General features: G+C 42.3%; 1 protein-coding gene across 4 annotated transcripts in view; it reads left to right on the top strand.

The window, feature by feature from the left end:
- Positions 1-513: 513 nt before the first annotated feature.
- Cd226 (CD226 molecule) overlaps positions 514-22,745 on the top strand; it is a 55,094-nt gene continuing 32,862 nt past the window's right edge. For all 4 annotated transcript variants that reach the window (XM_042693540.1, XM_042693537.1, XM_042693536.1 and 1 more), the window contains exons 1-3: positions 514-970; positions 8,062-8,133; positions 8,409-8,747. In XM_042693540.1, the coding sequence (XP_042549474.1) occupies positions 8,088-8,133; positions 8,409-8,747 (385 nt within the window). In that variant the 5' untranslated portion in view covers positions 514-970; positions 8,062-8,087. The remainder of the gene's footprint in view (positions 971-8,061; positions 8,134-8,408; positions 8,748-22,745) is intronic.

Below are 22,745 nucleotides of genomic sequence, written 5' to 3'. Positions count from 1 at the left end.
TTTTTGCTGGTTAATTGGAGATAAGTTTCTTGGACTTTTTTGTTCAAGCTATCTTTGAACTGGGATGCTCATATCTCAGCCTCCTGAGGAGCTAGGATTACAGGCGTGAGTCACCCTCCGAAGGTAATGCTGCCTTTTCTTTCTAGTAGTGTGAATTGCATGGACTCAGGCCTCCTCCACAAATTCTTCCTGGAGGACTAACCAGTAGAGAAGGGCATAACTTAATAAATCCAAATAGTAAACCAAACGGATATTACTGTTCTCTGATCCACCTAAGAAACTAAGATGGTCCTGAAACCTAGCAGCTACTAGGAAGGCGAAGGCATTTCTTTGGAAATACCAATCTGTGTACTTTTGTTTTGATCGCAAGACTGCAAAGCATTAAAAAAAAAGAAGAAACCGTATTTAACAGGAAAGACAGGAAACATGTTTAGATAGGGGTAGAGATAAGAAAGCTTACTGAATGTAAGCAAACGCTGAATATACTGTGCTTTGATTGGTAGGGGGAAAATGGGGAAGAGAAGGTCAGGAAGTTTTTGGCAGGTTGTTTCAATTTAGAATTAGAACAGAGCAGGGTAAGTGCCTCCTCTCAACCTGTAGCGCCCGAAGGATCAAAGTAAAAGAGAGCAACAGAACTGTATCTGAGCTGAAATGATTGTGAATAGCCAACCAGTAAAGATGCTTCCAGAAGAGGAGAAGCTTTTTGGCTTCACAAGTGGTTGCTTCACAAAAGAGTAGCTACTGCATCAGGTGGTGGCGAATGTAGACTTCTCTGTGGTGAGGAGAAGAGCTCAGAGCAGGGGATGAATTTGTTCCCAGCAGGAGGGCAGCTACCTGCGGTTCCAGCTGTGTGAACTAAGGGACAGAAACTGCAGGTCAGTGGCCCAGAAGTTGAGCCACCCCAAACTGGAAGACTTTATCCAACACCCGGCTGGAAGAAGAGGCTGAACATCTGAACTCAGATCGCAAGGTTAGTTTCCTCTCAGAGAAAATCCGTCATCAGTAGGAGGAAGGGTTGGTGTATGATATGACAAGCAGACAGATGTGGCAGGAGAGGAGAGCGATGTCTAATTGGGTGATTTTTATCTCCACAAACCTGGGAGTTAATGAGCTTGGTAAACGTGACATTTAAGTACTTTTCTTCAGCCTATTGCCAGAAAAACTGTATTGATGACAAACCAGATATTATTAGTTCCTGAAACTAAGAAATTTGAGGTAAGCTGTTAGGTTTAACTTTCCTTTTCTTAAGAAGGAGCAAGTAAGGATAAATCCAACAATAGCTGGGCCTTGCAAAGACTGATTTCACTACACAGGTTGGCACACTTTCTGTAGAGAGCGCAGGAGCTAATACAAGTGCAATCCACTACAACTGAATACCTATTAGCCACAGACAACTGGCACACAGGAGGATATTCAGTGTCACTTGATCAGATGGTGCACCACCTGATGAACTCAGTCCTGAAGTTTTTCTGCCGAACTCAGTAAAGATTGTCATCCGAATGGAAGTGGGTATTATAGGACTTGTGTATTGTAGTCTTATTCTTGGTGTGTGTGTGTGGGGGGGCAAGATCTAAGTGTTGCTGGGGTTCTAAGGAAGCCGTGGTTTACAAGACCCCGCATCAGGGATTTGCTGTTGCAGATAGACTCAAGGGGTCTTGATGGAAGCGCGCACTTCTCCCGCAGCTAGGGTAGTCCAGCAGAGGTGCAGTCAGATCCCTTCCATCTGAGAAAAAGACAAGAGAACTGGGACCTCACACCTGAACTTCCATTTTCTCCACGTGTTCTTAGAGCTGCCTGGGCCTTCTGGCTTCACCGGACCGGGCTGGCTAGTAGGTGGTCCACTATCTGAGAGAGTGTGCAAAGTTATCACCAAGCCTTTCAGCATGAATTGGGAGAGTGTGGTTAGGGGGATGGAGTAGCAACTAGAATCCTCCCAATGTTGAGAAATGGTACAGCATCTGGAGCAACAGAGCTTATTACAGAAACAGAAGCATGGAATGGGGGCCACAAGGGAGTGGCTGCTTGTGGAAATGAACAACATGGGAAGATGGCTGTCCGGGTCAGCTGGAGTCCCCATTTAGGGGAAACTCCTGGAACAAATGCTTGTGGGCTTTGCTGAGATGTTTGAAATAGTCGACAAACCCACTGATACTTTGATTAATGGCTTCCTTGAAGACAAAGCGCTTTCATAGAGACAGCTCTATTAGGAAAAAAAAAACCCTCAAGCCAAAACCCCTTCATAAATCATGCAAAAAAATGGCTGCCAACATTACAAAAATAGCTCTGATATAGTCTCTATTTGTCTTTGGTTAGATGTTGATAAATAGGCTCATCTCAAGTGAAGTTTAACAGTGGAACTTTATCTCCAGTCACATGGCTGTCTTGCCTTTCCTGTCAATTCCTGACCTCCAGGGCCCTCAGTTTCTGAGTATGAGTGTGCATAAGTTTTGGTCACTTCTGATCCTTTGGGCTCTGGGTATCTTGGGAATGCAGAGATCAACATGAGTCCTTCTCAGCTAGCAATCTTCCCTTTGCCAGTCTCCTTATACACCCGTGTATTTCTCTCGCCGCTAGAAGAAGTTCTATTAGGGCTGGCGGTAAGAACCCCTCAGGGCCTACAGGGTGCTGTCACCTCTAATTTGTGTTAGTACACTGTCATGGCTACGTGTTTGGTACTCAGGCCTTTTAACTCCTACTTATACATTGGCCACTCTTTACCCAACGCACGCTTCTGACACTTTTCCTGAGCACACGCATAGGTGCGCGCACACACACACATTTGTAAGGGCATTAGTAAGCATTTCTTTGGATTCTCACACCTTACATTATTTATATGACACCCTGGACTCTGATCTTCTGCATTATTTATTTCTTGCTGCTACCAGGAAAGTGGGGCATGTTGTCTATGCGAGGCTCTGTTCTTAGAATGTGTGTGGGGTTCGTTAGCACTGGGGGCCAGGGTGATGGGAGAGCATGTGACATTAATAATACACAGCCAGCAAGCAGCACAATGTGGTGGCTTCCGCACCTGGGAAGATGTGAGGAGCCTTTGAACTTTTGAGATTCACTAGCAGTGATTGGTTTTTCGTGGAAATTTGCGTTACACAAAATTAACCATTACAATGCATGATTCATTAGCATTTGATGCATTCTCACCATGTTCTGGAATGGTCACCTTTGATTATATCCAACATTTTCACCATCCTACAAGATGACCCCCTTCTCTAGCCCCTGGTAAGCAGCATTGGATTTGCCTCTCCTGGACATTTCATTTCAATGTGATGGCACTGTATAAGATTGTTTATGTCTGCTGCCTTTCATATTTCATAGTGTACTTTCAAGATTCATTCACGTGTACACAAATCATTACTTCATTCCTTTTATGGCTGAATGCTATTCCCCTGAATGGATATATGAACATTTAAAAAAATCCATTTACCTGTTGGTGAATACTCAGGTTCTTTCTACCTCTGGCTCTAGAGAATAGTGTTTCTCTGAACACTGGTGCTCAAGTGCTTATTTGAGCATCTAGTTTTAATTATTTTAGGTATATGTCTAGCAATAGAGTTGTTAGGCCATATGATAATCCTGTTTCTAACTCTCTCAGGAACTGAGTCTTTCCCATAGCAGCTGCAGCATTTTACATTCCTATGAGCAATGCACACAGGTTCTAAGATGATTACTTTCTCTATTTTTGATTGTAACTGTTCTAGGTATAAAGAGATTTCTCATTATAGTTTTGTGCTGTGTGTGTGTGTGTGTGTGTGTGTGTGTGTGTGTGTGTGTGTGTGTGTGTGTGTGTGTTGGTAGGGGGGCTTGAACTCAGAGCCTAGGCACTGTCCCTTAGCTTTTACTGGCATTCTACCACTGAACTACAGCCCCACTTCTGGCTTTTGGGGTGGTTAATTGGAGATAAGAATCTCATAGGCTTTCCTGCCTGGGCTGCCTTTGAAGTGCAGTCTTCAGATCCTAGTCTCCTGAGTAGCTAATATTATAGATATGAACATCCAGTCTTGGCTTCTCATTATTTTTACTTTTTATTATTATTTTATTTTTATTCTCACATTGACTAATTATCTTTTATTTTCCCTTTGCCTCATGTGACTAAGTTCTTCTGCTATGTAAGCTATCATCCACTTTTTTCAGTTATCTTCCTATCCCTTTGTGGGACTTTTTTCTTTCCTAATCAGATAGAAGCAAAAATGATCCTTGATAGGCAAAGAAATCCTAAGCAAAAAGAGCAATACCCATTTTAAAATGATCATCCAATCCATAGTAACACAACTGCATGGTTTCATCAGAGAAAGACTCAGGATCAATGGAGGGCCAGAAATAAGCACACACATGTAGTCATCTGACTCCCAATAAACATACTAAAATGCAAGCTGGAGAACAGACATTAACTAGTGCTAGCAAAACTGGCTACGCACAGGTAGAGGAGTGGAACTAACTCCCTCTCTCTCTGCCTGCAAAAAGAAAATCTATTTAAAGTGGATCAAAGACCTTAAAATACTAGGTCCAACTTTGAAATACTAGAATAAAAATATACAGGATTTCCTGATTGGATTCCGATTATCCAGGATGTAAAAGCAAGATATGACTAATGGGATTTCATCAAATTAAAAAGTTTCTGCACATCAAGGAAACAGCGATTGTAGTGATGAGAAAGCCTACTGTGTGGGAGAAAATCTTTGCAAGCTACTCATCAGACAAGGTATTATTATCCAGAATGATAAAGAATTCAGAAAATTAGAAACAAAGAACAAATACCCTACTTAATAAATGATTCAAATCAATGGATCAAACCATTTTCAATAAATAGAACTATTCCAAAGGAACAGACTAGAAGAACCAAAAATAAATCTGTGTATGTACAGCCCCCTGAATTCTGACAAAGGAACCCAAAATATACAATGGAAGAAAGCTAGCCTGGCCAACTGGGAAGGGAGCAAATGGAGAGAGGCAAGATGGGTGAACATATGATCATAACGTTCAGTGTACTTATGTGAAAATAGAACTGAGGAACTTGATGAAGTTGGTAGTCAGATGGAGGTGGGAAAATGATATAAAGCTGATGGATGATGATACATTGTACAAATAGTTGAACTGTAAACCACCGTGGACAGTTCTTTGAAGATAATAATACAAACTTTTAAAAATGTTTAAAAAGAGAGGAGGGAGACAAGAAAGAGTCATGGACGGTACATTTCATCAGATTATATTACGTGTATGTATGGTACCATCACAATGAAACCCCTTTGTAGAAATAATGTACACAATAAAAAGAGGTGATTAGAAATGATTTTATTATTATTTTTATTGTGAAAATACCATACAGAGGGGTTACAATTACATGGGCAAGGTAATGAGTACATTTCTTATCAAGCATTGTAGCCTCCTCCTTTGTTTTCCCTTTCCCATCCCTTCCCATACTCCCCTCCCCCAAAGTTGTAAAGTTCGTTTTGTACATCTCATTGTTGCAATGGGTCCACCTGTATCACTATTTAAACGATTTGTTTTTTTCCTTCCCCTCCACAAGTTATACCAACATCAAATACAGTGAAAGCAGGGGTTATACATGGGGGAGGGACATACAAAGCAACAAAGAAATATCTTATAAATATGTTAGAAACAATTGCATGAAAGCAAAAATATTTTAATACTTATCTTGGGATTTATTTCACCTAACACCAACTTATCTGACCTTTTCTGCTTGTCTCAGACATATACTAGTTATTACAAATAAGGGAAATCATGGAACCTATGTTTCTTTGGGCTTGGCTTCATTTAATATAATTTTTTTCCCAAGTCTTTCCATTTCCTAAAAAATGGGACAATGTCATTCTTTCTGATGGAAGCATAGAATTTCATTGTGTATATATACCACATTTTCTTGATCCATTCCTCTACTGAAGGGCATCTGGATTGGTTCCATATCTTAGCTATGGTAATCAATGCTGCAGTAAACATAGTTGTGCTGGTAACTTTTGTATGGTCTTGTTTGTGATCATTTGAGTAAATGCCCAAAAGTGGAAATGCTGGGTCATAGGGGAGCTCTATGTGGAGTCTTTTGAGGAACCTCCATACTACTTTCCAAAGTGGTTGAACAAGTTTGCACTCCCACCAACAATGAAGTAAGGTTCCCTTCTGTCCACATCCCCTCCAGCATCTGTTGTTATTAGAGTTCTTGATTTTTGCCATTCTAACTGGGGTGAGGTGGTATCTCAATGTTGTTTTGATTTGCATTTCTTTTATGCCTAGAGAGGTTGAGCATTTCTTCATGTGTCTATTGGCCATCCTTCTTTCCTCTTCAGAGAAGTTTCTCTTTAATTCTTTAGCCCACTTATTTATTGGGCAGCTATTTCTTTGAGGATTTGTTGTTGGGGGATTTAATTTTTTGAGTTTCAGGTATATTTTAGATATGAGACCCTTGTCCATTGTATGGCTAGTGAAGATCTTCTCCCAATCTGTGGGCTTTCCATTGATCTTGCTCGCTATGTCCTTTGCCATGCTGAAGCTCTGCAACTTCATGCAATCCCATTTGTCCAATCTTTCTTTGATTTGTTGTGTTTCTGGGTTTCTATTAAGAAATTTCTGGCCTGTGCCAAGGAGTAGAAATGATTTTATACTCATCATTTGAAAGAATATATTTACAATCAATAGTTTTATAGCTAATTATAATATATATTGCTAAATCAACCTCAAGTTCTTACCATACAAAAATAAATAAAAACAGCCCCTTTTATTATGAAAGTAGTATATTCAAGACTTTTGTAAAAGTTTTAAAAAGCCCACCTGTAATTGCTAATTGTGTGTGTGTGCATGCATGTCCATGTGTGTATACGTGCGTGTATATGTGTGCATGTGTATGTATGTGTGCATTTGTATATGTGTGCATGTATGTGCATTTGTGCACATGTGTATGTGTGTGCACACGTATGTGTATATGTGTGTGCATATGTGTGTATACGCGTGTGCATATATGTATGTGTGCATGTGTATGTGTTTGTACATACACATGCACACATACATATAAGTGTGTATACATGTAAGTGTGTATATATGTGTGTGTGCATGTGTGTGTGTGTGTGTGTGTGTGTGTGTGTGTGTGTGTGTGCTGATACCAGGACCTGAACTTAGGGATTTGTGACCTTATTTGGCTTTTAACTCATGACTGGTCCTTTACCATTTGAGCGATACCTCTGGTCTGTTTTTGTTTTTTTTGTTTTTTTTTAATTTAATTTTTATTTTTTTATTGTGAAAATACTGTACAGAGGGGTTACAATTACATGGACAAGATAATGAGTACATTTCTTTTTTTGAGTTATTTTTTTATTTTTATTTTTTGTGAACATACTGTACAGAGGGGTTACAATTACATGGGTAAGATAATGAGTACATTTCTTATCAAGCATTGCAGCCTCCTCCTTTGTTTACCCTTCACATCCCTTCCCAGCCTCCCCCTGCCCCCCCACCCAATCCCCCCACTACCCCCCCCCCCCCGCACCAAAGTTGTAAAGTTCATTTTCAACATGACAACTTGTACTTCTCATTGTTCCAACGGGTCCACCTGTATCCTTATTTAAGCGACTTGTTTTTCCCCTTCCCCTCCACAAATTATACCGACATCAAATACAGTGAAAGCAGGGGTTATACTGTGAGGGAGGGACATATATATACATATATAAAACCTCTTTTTGTTTCTGTGTCTTTCTACCTGAATATAAGTTCAATGAAAGGAACAGTTGTATGTTTCTTTTAGTGTATTATTTTATCCTTACTGCCTAGAAGTGGAAAAAGACCACATTTGCTGAATGAATGAATCTTTGTAGACAATGCAATCTTAAAAATAAGCTGTTTCTCCGAAAGAGAAGTACCCGAGAGCTTCTAAGAGAGAAAGCAGAGCTGCTTTAGAAGTGCAGACTTCTTTCCTGTGCCATGTGTCAAAAGAGAAGTTGCCGCTGATAAGATCTGCGAGGATTGCAGCAACGCATCATGCTGACTTGTGCATGTCACAGTGTGCAAACACTTATTTATTTATTATTTATTTATTTATTATAGACCAGCGTCCTAAACGGCTCCCAGGGATGGATTTCCTTCCTTTCCTTTTGGCTCTTCTTCATGTGCACAAAGGTAAGGACAATCTTTATGTTGTCTTCTTCTTCTTCTTCTTTTTCTTCTTCTTCTTCTTTTTTTTTTTTTTTTACAAAATTTTACACTTTTGTTTCATTTTTGGTGTCAGGGTGTGACACTGCCCAAACTTCTTAGATAACTTATTTGCTTGTTCTAAAAATCTAAAAGTGAACAAGTGCCAGTTGTCTATCTTTAGTATAATCTCAATTAGTACATTTCGTTTATTTATTTATTATTATTATCTCACTGAATCTGTGTGCTGTTGTCCATTTCAGCTCTGTGTGCAGAGATATCCTGGGACTCGACTGTGAAACTGACCAAGCAGCTCACTCTGGAGTGTGCGCACTTGCCGACACAGATACTAACCCAGATAGAATGGCTAAAGCACAATGGCCAGAAGGAAGAGCGGATTGCCATTTTCAACCCTATTTTGGGTCTGGAAATTACGGCACCCTATACTAATAGGGTGTCCATAAAAAACTCAAGTGAGGCTTCCAATGTCATCACCCTGAACTTTAACAACGCCTCCGACATGGACGCCGGCCTCTATACCTGCCGTTTAAACACTTTCCCACACGGGAGTGCGGAAAAAATCATACAGGTGGCCAAGACAGGTGAGCACCAAAGGGTTTTCTTTTCTTTTCTTCCACCTGCCAGATTTGATTCTCAAAGGCCCATCTAGAAGTTTATCTAGACTTTATCCTCCTCTTCTGGTATTTTCCAATTTCATATTGAAAGTCTCAGATGTCATTCTTTCAAAGGAGTAGCACCATGAATCAATTCCATTCTTCCTAAGGCGCTGTCATTTCTGAGTGGCAGTGCCTCCCGCGTTTGCGTGCTGTGCGAGGGAACCCTGGTTTGGTATTGTCTTCCTGGTAACATGAGTCTAGCCTGAATTGACAATAGCCATCTGTAGGTAAGGGGCCAGACCCCTTACTTTCACTGCTTTATCCCACTCCATGGTAGCATTTCCTTAGAAGAGCCTCTCCGCTGTGGCTCCAGTTCCTGCACACTCAGAGTCCTGTGCACATGAGTTATGAAAGATTCCTAGTCAGGTTGGCTTCATCTTTCACTGTTGCCAACTTTGGCTAGAGAGGACTCTTCTGAAATAGTCTGATCTCGTTGGGTGTTTCCTGCTGTATTCACACGTGACTGGGGTGTGGTCCATGTTATACAGAGTAAGTATGGTATCTTGTAAAAGCTTGCCTTGTATGCATTACAGTTATGTTCTCTGTAACCTTGTGTTGGTGGTTCATGCCCTCTGAGTCTCCAGTTCCTGAGTTAATAATACCATGCTCTTTGTTGACTGGCTTAAGGATAAAACGCATTTAAAGAATTTGACCTGTGGTTTCAGAGAATAGAAGGTGTTTTTTATTTTATTTATTTTATTTGTTTTTGTTTTTGGTCAATCGTGGGGCCTGAACTCTGGGCCTGGGCACTGTTCTTCAGCTCTTCAGCTCAAGGCTAATGCTCTACCACTTGGCCACAGCGCCACTTCCTGCTTTTTCTGTTTATGTGGTACTGAGGAATTGAACCCAAGGCTTCATACCTGCAAGGCAAGCACTCTACCACTGAGTCACCTTCCCAGCCCCTAGAAGGCGTTTTTATTCTTACTATTATTTCCTATGCATCTAGTAAAAAGAACGAATAACAAACTTTTCAGACATGAGTGACAGTATAAAGAAAGTAGTATTTTGGTTCCATATGTGATTTTTTTTCCTGGTGATGCTCAAGTCATAACCTATGTGTGTGTGTGTGTGTGTGTGTATAGTCATATAATGACATATAATGTCATATATGTCATGTATTGTATGACATGTACTGGTGGTTCTGTCCAGAAGACTGTGACCATGGAACAAGAATTACTCGTAGTATATTTATATCATCAAGAGAGAGGAGGGGAGATTGGGATAATCCTCAGAACTCCAGAATTTTCTCCATGCTTCACTTGTTCTCCACTTTCCATGGGCCAGAGTACAAGGTTACTTGGGCTTTTTTGGTTTGCAGATCAAGGGGCCTGTTCCAAGAGGGAGGTGACAGGGTAGCAGCGTACAGTAAAGATTAGGGACCCTCATCCTGTCTTGTGGGATGTCCAGCACTCAGAATCTCCTCTCTACTCACACACAGAGCAAGCACACACAAGCATTTTTCTGCTGGCCTTAGGATTTCTCCACACACGCCCTCCAGCCGTACTTTCTGTCACCAGTCATGGTTCCGTGGGACTCTAGGGCCCCACAATATAATATGGTGCTTCATTTATAAGGGATCCTTATTCTAAAAGAAAAATGACAGTATCTTATAAGGGAGGTCAAAGGACCAGAAGGTAAAAAGCTTTTCATATTTGTGAATTTTCCTTTCTTTTGGGTAAAGCCAAATTCATCATTAATCTTGTCTATGGAGGAGTGTCAGTTAGCAAAAACTCTTTAAACATTTATTAAAAATCCCATTTGCCCCCGCCCTGCCCCTGAACCCATTTGCTGTTGTCTACAGATGCTTGTGAAATGCTAGTTGTAACTTTTAGTGTAGCGTCCATTTAGATGAATCTTTCAAATGAAGAAATGAATTATGAAACCCGGAAGCCATTCCGTCTGGGACCTGAGCCTCCAAAGCTGGAAGGAAGAGGCTCCCCATCCCCCCACTCTTCTCTCCGCCTCGCATGGCCAGTCTTTCCATTTTCAGTCGCAAGTCATGTATTTTGAGGTCTGGCAAAGGGCCAGCAATTGGAATCAGGTGGCTTGGCCTTCTCTGAAAATTGAGAATAGAGTATGGAACCAGGTTGCCCATGCTGATTGCTGCACCAAGGTGGGATTTTTGGCAACAACTGTAAACAGTGTGGGAGTGTGTATATACATATAATATGTATATTATATGTATATATATTCTATGTATATATATATACATATATATTATTCAGATTTATTGCTTCTTTTTTTTTTCCAAGTTAGGAAAAGAAAGCCCCACGGGTCTCTCTGGAAATCGTGGTGAGACGTTGAGCTGTCAGTCAGAGGGAAGACCTGGCAGCCCCGTCTGGGCCGGGTGATGAGAACACCCAGGCGACTGCATGTTGTTCTTGCGTTTTAATCATATGTATTTTGAAGAGCATATGATGCAGGGCAGGGGGTGTTCTACCCTGTTTGAGATTTGGAAGGCTGCATTTTTTTCTCCTTTTAATCTGAGGATAAGGACAAGTTGAAACGCCAGTTGCATTTCAAAATTTACCTTAAAAATTTGCCTAAAATTTTCCTTCTGTGCATTATTAGCAATATGCGCTATAAATTTTAAACTTTGGCATAAACATTCCAAGGGAGTTGATTACCTGTTTAACATAAAAAAATGCAACTCTTGGAATCAAGCAACTCTATGTCGTATAGCAGACCGTAAGAACTTCAGATGGACGAAGGAACGGAGCCTCGTGGTCCCTACGCATATTGACTTCTATTACTTGTCAGTATTGTACACAGATTTTTTTTTTTTAATTTTATTTTATTTTATTTGTGAACATACTGTACAGAGGAGTTACAGTTACATGGGCAGGATAATGCGTACATTTCTTACCAAGCATTGCAGCCTCCTCCTTTGTTTACCCTTCATATCCCTTCCCAGCCTCCCCCCTCCCCCCCTAATCCCAATCCTTCTCCTCCCCCCCCCCCCCGCTCCCCCCTCCCCACACCAACGTTGTAAAGCTCGTTTTGGACATGACAACTTGTACTTCTCATTGTTGCAACAGGTCCACCTGTATCCTTAAACAACTGGTTTTTCCCCATCTCCTCCACAAGTTATACTGACATCAAATATAGTGAAAGCAGGGGTTATACTGTGGGGGAGGGACATACAAAGCAACAAAGAGATAATCTTATAAATGTGTTAGAAACACATGCATGAAAGAAAAAAACATTAAAATACACATCTAAGGGTTCATTTTCCTGACATCACATTATCTGATGTTTTCCGCTTGACTCATACATATACTAGATATTACAAATAAGGGAAACCATGGGACCTACGTTTCTTTGGGCTGTACACAGATATTTTTTAAACCACCATCACTCACTTGAATGTGGAAAAGTCCTCAATTCTGGTAACACTGAGAAGAAATGGTGTCTGTTGGTTTTTCCAAGGTCTCAGGGCCTACTCGGTGGCCAGGGACTTGTGTCCTGTGGGGGTGGAGCTGTACTTAGATGTCCAGTGACATCTGGAGCCCCGTGGGATCTCAGAGGAGAAACCATCGGCCATCACACCTTCCCCTGCCCCCTCACACTCTCAACCAACATGAGCAAATGTCTTATTTTGAACCAATGGTATCGCTAGCATAAAATTAGCGTGTTAGTTTCAGAAGATACGTTTCTTGATGCTAAAGAACGTCATGGTACCATAATGGCTATTTACACGATGCTGAGATGACTTAGAAGGTAAGGTTTCAAGACAGCGTTTTCATGGCAGAGGCAGTGGTAGAAGTAGGGTCCTGAGAAGAAACATTGTCTTGATTTCTGGCCATAGTCCGTGAAAGTGAGTGTAGTTCTGTTCATAGGCATGTGCTGTTCTGCTGGTTAACTTCCCCTGGGTATCTACTCTGTGTGAGTTACCAGAGTTTCCCTGGGCACGTGTAAACCATGAGTTCACAGCACAAAGGGTCTCCACTGTGACACTGCCACCCATGCCTACTGGGAGCTTTGAATGCATCCCCTTCCCCAGTACCACCCTCTCCCTTCTCTTCTCCCCTTTGATTAAACATTTCAAGCTGTCTGTAGCTGCTTGTCTAAGTTCAGGATGGAATCTTCGTTCTAATTTGTCCTGGAAGTCAGGGAAGAGGAAGCTTGAAGAATGGTTCCAAGTTTTTATAATGCAAGGATTGAAAATTGATGTCTTTATTTATTTGAGGGGAAAAAAAAGTGGAAATGGGGAGTCTGGCTTGGAAGAGAGGACGTCAGTCTGTTTCCAGGGCGCTGAGTTGTAACACAGCGTTGGACCAGGCACTACTTGTAACTATAAAACAGAAGGACGTTCAAGTCAGCTGACCACCCAGGGCACGTGGTCAGCAAAGAAAGTAATGGCATAGGGAGGGAGGTCTAAAGGCATAGAGGGACCGCCACTTCATGTGTGAAGTCACAGGGGAGGAGTGGAGGGAGGGGAGTGAGGTGGGGACAAAGGGGAGGCGATGAGCCGGCCATTGGCCATTGGCGATGAGCCGGCAGATGGTTTAAACCACGGGAGGCCGAGCTGTCGGTCCTGGTTCTACAGAGGCCAGGGGCTTTGCGTGTGCACCTTGCCCTCCCCCCCCCCACACACACACATAGTTTTTTGACTGCGATCTTCTATGTTTAAATCCACGCTCCTCGGTTTAGGAGCAGAGCTGCTTCTGGCCCTCTCCTGTTAAGGGGTTGGCTGTCTCATGGTTGGGGCAGGCTCTCAGGGGCTGCTGCACTGAATCTTAGACAGACTCTGGTCCTCACTCCCTGACAGCCCATCCATTGCCTGAGTCCTCGTGTCTGTTGCTGGCTGGGGGCACTGACCGGCCCCATCTTGCATGTGCCAGAATGGATGGCAGTGCTGGGGACTCCGGGAATGGAAGGGCCTCTAAAGGCGATGCTCATCTCTGCCCCAGTGCTGGGGACTCTGGGAATGGAAGGGCCGTCAGTTTCTGAGTACAACATGTCCTGATTTCCGTTATCCCTCCCACCATTCTCTCTCTTCCAGAAGGAAACTTCTAATTTGGAATTGTCAGTGGACGCAGAGGAATTTGCTGTGTTCTTCACCCATTCTTCTTTTCCTTGATAGACTCTTTCTGGTTTTAATTCCCGGACGATTGCAGGCTAGTGGCACACATGGCTGAACTGCTAGAGAAGGAATTGCAGCTTAAGTTTTTTGTTTTTGTTTGTTTTTGTTGGTCGTGGGGCCTGAACTCTGGGCCTGGGCGCTGTCCCTCAGCTCTTCAGCTCAAGGCTAGCACTCTACCACTTGAGCCACAGCGCCACTTCCAGCTTTTTCTGCTTAAGTGGTGCTGAGGAATTGAACCCAGGGCCTCATGCATGCAAGGCAAGCACTCTACCACTGAGCCACCTTCCCAGCCCCGTAGCTTAAGTTTTGAGACAGATTTCCCTGGGGCATGTTCTTAGCCAGCTGGAGAGTACTCCATGCTTGATTCTTCCTCTTTCAGTGATCAAGACAACTCAACACCTCTTCCCTGGTCTTTACCACAGCAGCTCATTCCCCAACACCCAAAGAAGCTGCCAACCACAGGGCCCGGGGCACATTTCCTCTGCAGAGCTGTGTGGGTGCTCCTCCTTTAGGGTGGAGAAGGTGGTTTTGTGTATGAGTAAGAGCTGACGGCCGCCATCTTTGGTACCCATTGGGTCACTGTGGAAAAAGCTCAGCCAAGCTCCTCCCCCACACTGTCTAGACATCACAGGTGGTTTTTTGTTTCTTTCTCTCTTTTTTTTCCCCTAAAATTCTTCTCATCAAAGGCTGAAAAATAGAGAGCATTGTTCTGTAGCATTTTCTCTGAGAAACTTTTCTGGAAGTTTGGTAGCTAGGTGTAAGTACACTTGAAAGAAACCTCATAGAAATTTACACATTAATAGACCACACTGTCAACTGGATCTAAAAAGAATTATAGTTTTCATTTTATAAAATGAGGGAAGTGTGTGCGTGTGTGTGTGTGTGTGTGTGTGTGTGTGTGTGTGTGTGTGTGTGTCCCAGTGCGGGGGCTTTAATTCAAAGCCTCCATTCTTGCTTGGCTTTTCTGCTCAAGGATGATTGTTTTCTTTCTTTTCTGGTTAATGAGAAATAATAGTCTCACTTTCAGCCTGGGCTGGCTTCAAACTGTGATCCTCAAACTCAGCCTAGTAAGTAGCTATGACGACAGGCATGCGCCACCAGGGCCCAGCACAATGAGGATTTTTGAATGTGCATACAAATAAGAAAATAAGTAGCTGGAAGGAAAGAGAAGCAGAGCTTCCGGCCTCCCTGGCTTGAAAACCGTGAGAACCGTAAGAAAAGAGTCAATTTCTAGGTTGTACATTTTGCTGCTGATTGTTTTGGTTTGGTTTCTACAGGGAGTAGAGACTGCAAATAGAATGGTCTTTCCTTCAAGGAAATGGTAAGAGACGATTTCTGAAGTCATTAAAGATTGGGAAACTGTTAGGAAATGTAAGACTATCATGTCAATCCTTCAGGGATCAGTGCAGAATGGCTCCCTCAGGCAGCGTCGTGTACTTACTCTAGAATAGTTAAATAACTCAGAGGATGGGGCTGTTGGCCATTCCCTGGGGAGATTATCCACAATCCAACACATCTCAATGTGAGCAAACTTCCTCTGACTTCAGCGATTTAGCCAGCTTGCATTTTCAAACAGTCTGACCCATCAACCGTCCAGAGAGAAAGACCCACATCCATACACTATTGATATGATAAGAACACATGCATAAGGATGGAGATATCATCAAATCATGTTTATAATACAGTAGAGAGATGTGTGTATCATACCTTCTGAATTCAATAGAATGAAGATGACCCGGGCTATGAGAACAAAATCTGGGCATGAGTTCTGTATTTAAATGCCCCATTTAACTAGCAGAATACTTCAGAAATCTAATATTCTCATTGTAGAGAACTAGCTTTTAAGTATATATCTGTCTCTTTTCCTGGCAGGCTGAAGGAAATTCTATGTACTACCAACAAAGGCATTTCAGAATAGCTGAGTAAATGTAGGGATGTATGTGTGTGTGTGTGTGTGTGTGTGTGTGTACCTGCTATTGGTATAGGGTAATTTATTTCATGACATATAAAAAACCCATGACTAGAACATTCTAGATCATCTTTCCAGTTCTCTTCAATGAATGCATAGAACACATTGATTTCTCTTTACAAACTGGGTGCTGCAGTTGGGCATACAAAATTTTTCATTTGAGGAACCACTGAAGAATTCTATTATGATCTCACAGATGGAACTTGGCAATAGTAGTGTATGTCCACAAATGCACCATTTTGTATGTCTCATTAGCTCATGACATCAGATCCTCAAAATACCCATTTATTATCTTTTCAGAAACATAGTTGCGCTTTCATGACCATTTATATATCATGGGGTTTGTAACTTCTTTCTCCTGCTTTCCTTAAATCCTTGTAATGGCTTTTAAACATTTGTTATGACATATACACACAAAACCACTGGTACTGTATTTCTTAGTGCTGAAAGTATTTGAATTTTAATTTTTTTTATCAGTCCTAGGGCTTGAACTCAGACCTGGGTGCCGTCCTGAAGTTACTTTCGCTCAAGGTTAGTGCTCTACCACTTGAGCCACAGCTTAAAAAGCCAACTGGCTTTTTCGGAGTAGTTTTTTGGAGATGAGAGTCTCATGGACTTTCCTGCTTAGACTGGCTTTCCACTTTGATCTTCAGATCTCAGCCTCTCAAGAAGATAGGATTAGAGGCGTGTGCCACCAGCTTGAATTTTAATTCTTAACATAATCTCACTAATATGTTTTCAGTGAAAATAGCAGAATTAGAGTGAAAGGACAATTGTTGTCCAGATGACATTTCCCGTGTATAGAATTCTGCTGCATTCGATGAACGTTGCAAGCAGTGCTTTCAACACTTTCATGAAGCCCTTGTCAGTTCTTCAAATGGACACTTACTGTCCACTGTGAACAAATGCAGATGCCCATGGAATGCCTTTGTGTGTGGCAGGTCACAATCTGAGGGAGCTATCCACCTGCTTGGGTGTAAGCGTCTGGCTAGAAAACATTCGGGATGGCAGAGTGCAGCTCGCTACGTAGCCTGGGGAATCAGGAGATGCTGAGGTTACTTTTGATTTTGGGGGACCCAGGGGCTGGAAGTCTGGGTGTGACTTGGATGGATGGAAAGGAGGTAGCTCCAATGGGCAGAATTGTTATGAGAAGCATCGCAGACAAGAGAAGCACTGTCTGTCTTTGGGGCATAGTGCAATGAGCACGCGTGGCCAGAGTCTTAGGCATAGGTGGGCGCGTGGAAGATCCTCCCCTTTGGGCTTTATTTGGTGGCTAGTAAAGTTGTCCCATAGGTTACATGTGGCCCATTGCCTAGCAGCAATGTGGAAGATGACTGAGAGCACAGAAGCGGAAAGATGAAAGGCAAGAAAGCAGGCAGAGCGAGAGCAGGCCTGTAGTCCTGAGCAAAGGAAGACGCTGCTTCCAAGATGCAATCCCTTTGATTCCTCCACTTCACTTCGCCTCTCCCCCCCACCCCCACGCTCCTCCTCCCCATCCCCTGCCTTCTTTCACTGAGTGTTTATCGAATGTCTGCCATGTGCTGGGAGCGGTCAGAGGCTGTGCATCTGGGAGGCATGTGCCAGTCCGTGAGCTCAGGCTCGCAACCCAAGTGCAGTGTAGTCTGATGTGTGCTCCATGAATCCACCAGACTGGTGGTGGAACTTGGCTGGCAGAAGAGCCATGATTTGTGTCTGCTCACGGAAGGGATGGTACTGGGGAGAGACAGACAGAAAGAGAGAGAGAGAGACAGAGACAGAAAGAGACAGACAGAGACAGAGACAGAGAGAGGGGCAGGCTTTGGGAAGCTTCAAAGACCCAAAGTTGTTTGATTTTACTAAAGAGGGACCTGCATCCTGCTCCTGAGGTCTAAGGGTAGCTGGGCCTTTACAGAATCGCATTGCTATTAGAGCAAAATCCTGCTGACTGCACAAACGCAGAATAACTTGCTGTGCCTAGAATCAACAGGCTAGGCAGTAGATCCCAAAGAAAGCAGGGTTGAGAGGCGGCGCTGATGGTGGAGGCGTGGAAGGGCGGGTAGAATGATGTGTCCTGTTACCAGCAGAAGCGCCACATTGTTTTGTCTGCTTTTGTTTTTCTTGTTTTACTCTTTTTTAAAAAAAATTTTTGTTCTAGCATTTGTACTCAAGAGTTTCACTCGTCAGGCAAGCACCCTACCATTTGAACCATCCCCCAGAAGCTCCAGAGTTTTTCTTCACAGAAGGGAGAAGGGAGATCTCATTAGGATGGTCCTAATCTCACATAGCTGATGTCTTTTTTTTTTTTTGGTCGGTTGTGGGGCTTGAACTCTGGGCTTGGGCACTGTCCCTGAGCTATTTAACTCAAGACTAGCGCTCTATCACTTGAGCCACAGTGCCACTTCCGGTTTACTGAGTGGTTTATTGGAGATAAGAGTCTTACAGAGTCTCCTGCCTGGGCTGGCTTTGAACCGTGATCCTCAGATCTCAGTCTCTGTCCTTTTTTTTTTTTTTAAAGATATAATTTTATTGTTAAAGGTGTTGTACAAAGAGTTACCACTTCACGGTTCAGGTGATGAGAACATCTCTGTTTTGGATAACTTACCTGATTCTTCACTTTCCCCCGCTTTCCTCTCCTGTCCCTGCCCACAAGACTGCTGTCCTTTTAAGAAGTGGTCCTTGTATGGAGAGACAGCCACGTGAGCACCCAGGGAGAGCGAAAGCACGGGAGGCAGGAGTGAGGCACTGGAAGGAAATCAGCCTTGTTGGACCTTAAGTTTGGATTTCCAGCCTTCGAAAGTGTGGCATAATCAATGTCTGTTGGTGAAGCCAGGCCACCTGTGGCCCTTGGTTTTGATGGATACATACAGGCTTCTGTCGGCTGTCCTGTTCTCAGTGAAACGGAGAGAGCAAGTTTGCAGGCACACCTTCTGCGAAGCAAAGACACTTTCCTGAGTGGCGTTAGAGGTTTGTGGCACATCACACTTCCTGAAGAGGTTTGAGAAGGAATATCAGGTGGATTGCCTTAGGAGGCATTAGTTCAGGCATGGAAAAGGAAAGCTAGATCTGTTTTAGAACTACAGTAGGTGGGAGAAAATGAGAATTTGGTCGGGGCCCTATTCTACAACAGGTGATTGGCAGGGAGAGCCGGGTACTGTGTTTGAAAGAAACTTAGAATCAGTAGAACCTACGGATGAAGTGGACGAGTAAGGGAGGTGAAGTTATGTCTGGTATCTCTAGTCATTTTTGCTTTCATTCTGCGATGTCACTTGGGCCTAGAGAGGTTGGCCTGTGGCCAATTCTGGTAACGTGTGACATAGATGCCTATGCATACCTTTAAACTAAAGATTGGTTCCTGTCACATCTCCCTTCAGCGTAACTGTCCTGTCTCAAGGTAATTTTCTCTTCTTTATCAACACTTTTTCCACTCAGAGGGGTCATTTTGTCTAATAGTCTTCTCATCTTGGCAAAGGTCTTAAAAAAAAAAACAACTATTCTTGCTGTGTTCCTAGAACATGTCCATTTTTTGGGCAAAAGGGAGAGGTCAGAAAGAAAAAAGTTCTTTATCCTTTTTTTTGTTTTTTAAATGTACCTATGTTGTAGCTTAGTGAGGACTTAAAGCACAGAAAAGGGTTTCTGTGGACTTTGAGTCAAGTTACTCCTCAGTAAAAATTTCTCTCCAAAGTCTTGGCTTCTGTTTCCCACACCTCATTTTCCCTGATTTCTCTTGGCTCCAAACCACATCATCCCTTAAGTGTTCTTGACCGTCCTACCTTATTCCCTGAAAATGATTGGTTGCCTATGCTGTTTTCAAATTCTTCTCATTCCTTTTCTTTACTTGATGTATTCAAAGCTTTCTGGAACTTTACAATCTTTTGTTCGTTATTTCTCAGCGATTCCTTTGACCTTGTTACTTGTTTGTACCTCTGGGCTTTATCATTTTCCCCAGCTTATTTATTTATTTTGATGGGGTGCTGTCATTTGTCTGTCACCCATTGATAACTGGTTTTCTGGTAGTTAATTGGAGATAAAAGTCTCACGGACTTTCCTGCCTGGGGCTGGCTTTGAACTGGGATCCTCAGATCTCAGCCTCCTGAGTAGCAAAGCACTAGCTCTTAAGGTCAATTAGCATATCTTTTTCCCTATACTTTCAAAAAAAAAATTTAAATATTGGTTTCCTTTGGGATTTTTTTTAGCTTTCTAACTATTCCGTTTTTTTTTAAAACCAGAGTATTTGCATGTTATTATAGTTTCCACTTGTAATTATGTAAAATTTCCAGTGACCTCTACTGCCTTGCCTTTTTAGTCAGAACTGCCTTTAGTCATTTGATCATGGCAAGTGCTCAAAGTGCATAACCTATGCATCTATTCCAACCACAATGCAAACTAAAACTCATCCTCTCTTGTTCCTGTGAATCCAGCAGCCAGGTAGAAGAATATTCCAAATGTTCAGAGAAAGGATTCACAACAAAATGTACATAATTTAAGAAGTCTGTCGGTCTTCCCTAGTTTAATTTTCCTGCCTGCCCTGTTTTGCGGTGTTTCCCCATGGATGGGCTAGGTGCTCTACAGCAGAGCACAAAGGACTGGACTCTACTGTATAAAATGGAGCCAGTTGCTGTAAGATCTAAGATAAATTGTCCTCATAGTTAACACTCTATTTTTTTATTTTAAGTCGGAGGACTCAATATTCCATTGATTTTTTATTGATTAATTGTTTTTCATGACAAATCAGATGTGTCTTAGACATAGGGGTTATGCCTTTTCTTATAAGTTTCCCACAAATCTTACATTTTTAGACCTATGGAATTTGTGGAGGTAAAATCATAACATTTTATTGAAATAGTCCTATACTCAGAGGACTATAGATGCTTCACAAGGAAGCAGCATTAGTATTATTATTTTTAAAGGCCAGAGAAAATGCAATAAAACAAGGACAAAAGGAAAGACACTTTTAGTAGTTTGTGCTCAGAGATGTCAAGAATCCTATGTTGGGGAATGGGACTGGATTCCTGTCTCTCTAGATTTCAGTCCTCCTAAGCTCTGCCCCTAGTCCTGGCTTCCTCTCTGCAACCTGCTCTTCAGTTTAAGGCTGTATTTTGCTTTTGCTACCACATTTCTCCTTTGACACAATTTGCTATGCATTTTTCTTGGCTTGCCTCATTTCAGAGCTCTCTGATAGTGGAGCAGGATTGGCTGGCATGGAGAATACTGTGGTATGTCCTTGGAATGTGGCCTCACTCTCAGGTTCTCATGGACATAGTGGGAAGATGGTTTGCAGTTTCTGTTAAATTCCAGCATTTCTAACCCAGGTCTTTAGCCCTTCAACATTAACTCTTTTTTTATCCCAGAAGGTTGTGGGTTTTTGTTGTTGTTGTTGTTGTTATTTTCAATGTAAGACTTTACAGACATTCAGAAAACACTCAGGCCTTTCTTCTTGATGCTGTAATTATTTTTTGTTCTGAATATTATTTGTATTTATCTTGAGAATAACACATATCCTTTATAGTCAGACCAATGAAAAATCTTGCAATGTGTTTACCGCATCTCCAATTACACCATGCCAATGTTCTGAATGAATTCTGTTGTTCGGCCCTTTTACACCTAGTGCACCACCGAGAAAGTGATAGCTGGATGTTTCTCACGAGGATTTTCTGTATTTGACGCAACTGATACTAATGGGGAATTAAAGCAATGAAATGCCTTGTTGTCTCTTTGGGGTAGCAATCCAGGGGCATAACCACTCTCAGTTTCCTTCATGCATTACACCCTTACTAAATCTTTTAACACTGAATTCATCATTGCAGTAAGATACTTGCAACTTCCTGTAGTATGTTCCTCCAGGGAGGGGGCAGGTTGCTCACATATATTTCCCACAAGTATTTCATCACGAATCACTTTACGTTGGAGCCTTAAGGGCTGAGAGGTTTGCAATGAGCTCACCTGAGTGTGAAGACACAATGGCTGGTGCTGTGTGGGGCAGCCTCAGGTCAGAGATGACTCTTGCTCCATTTGTACTGGTGCAGTAAGTACCTTGGGCCATCCATCTCAGAGTCCTATCTCAGCCAAGGGACTCTTAGCAGGCATGGAGCTTCTTTAGAACGAATCTAAGATGCTCAAGTCTTCCCTCGCCAGCTTCTCCCTGCTACCTAAAAGCATGCGGAACAATGCATTAATTGCTGGATGGGAAATTCTATTTTTGATTTTTTTTCACAGACTCTTGTCCCTCAAAACCTGTGTGAAGTGTTGAAAAAAATAGATATATGCATAATTCAGGCCAGGCCTGATGTTCTTCATGATGAAAGCTATGAAATAAAACAGATTGGGAAGGACATCACATAAGATCTTTGCTTTCTTCAGAAAACATCATCTCTGTGTGATACGATGTCTTGGCATCAGCACTGCATGTGAAAAAGAAAATATAGGTTAAAATTAGAGCAGAAGTGTGGGTGGGTACAAGTGTGTGTGTGTGTGTGTGTGTATCCGTGTGCACAGCATGACATCTGAAGAGGAGTGGTTGGACAAGCTTAATGCACCAAGAAACTCTAGATTCCCCAGAGCAGAGGTGGAGGTGGGAGGGTGGAGGGAAATGTGGTTCTGGGGAGCCAGAGGTGGGAGTACGCATGCGAGTCCTTTATTGGAGGCCCTGAGAAGAAGGTTCGGACAAGGTCTGAGAGAACCATGACAAAGCTGGCAAAGGCCTTGGTTGGTTCTGTGAGGATTTATTATGGTGCTAACAAGTGTGGATTTTTATCCTGAGTACTGAGGAGATGCTTGGAGTGTTAACTAATTTTTGTTAGCGTAAATTAATTGTTTAAAGTTGCACCATGAAGCCATTGTGATGTTTGCAAATTATGCTTTGATCAGACTCTTAACCACTTATATTTTTCTT

The sequence above is a fragment of the Dipodomys spectabilis genome, unplaced genomic scaffold, assembly GCF_019054845.1.
Source record: "Dipodomys spectabilis isolate Male_0828 unplaced genomic scaffold, ASM1905484v1 ptg000169l, whole genome shotgun sequence".
NCBI classification, from domain to species: domain Eukaryota; kingdom Metazoa; phylum Chordata; class Mammalia; order Rodentia; family Heteromyidae; genus Dipodomys; species Dipodomys spectabilis.
Note: the sequence above shows the minus strand (reverse complement) of the source record. Positions and strands in the feature narration are given on the sequence as shown.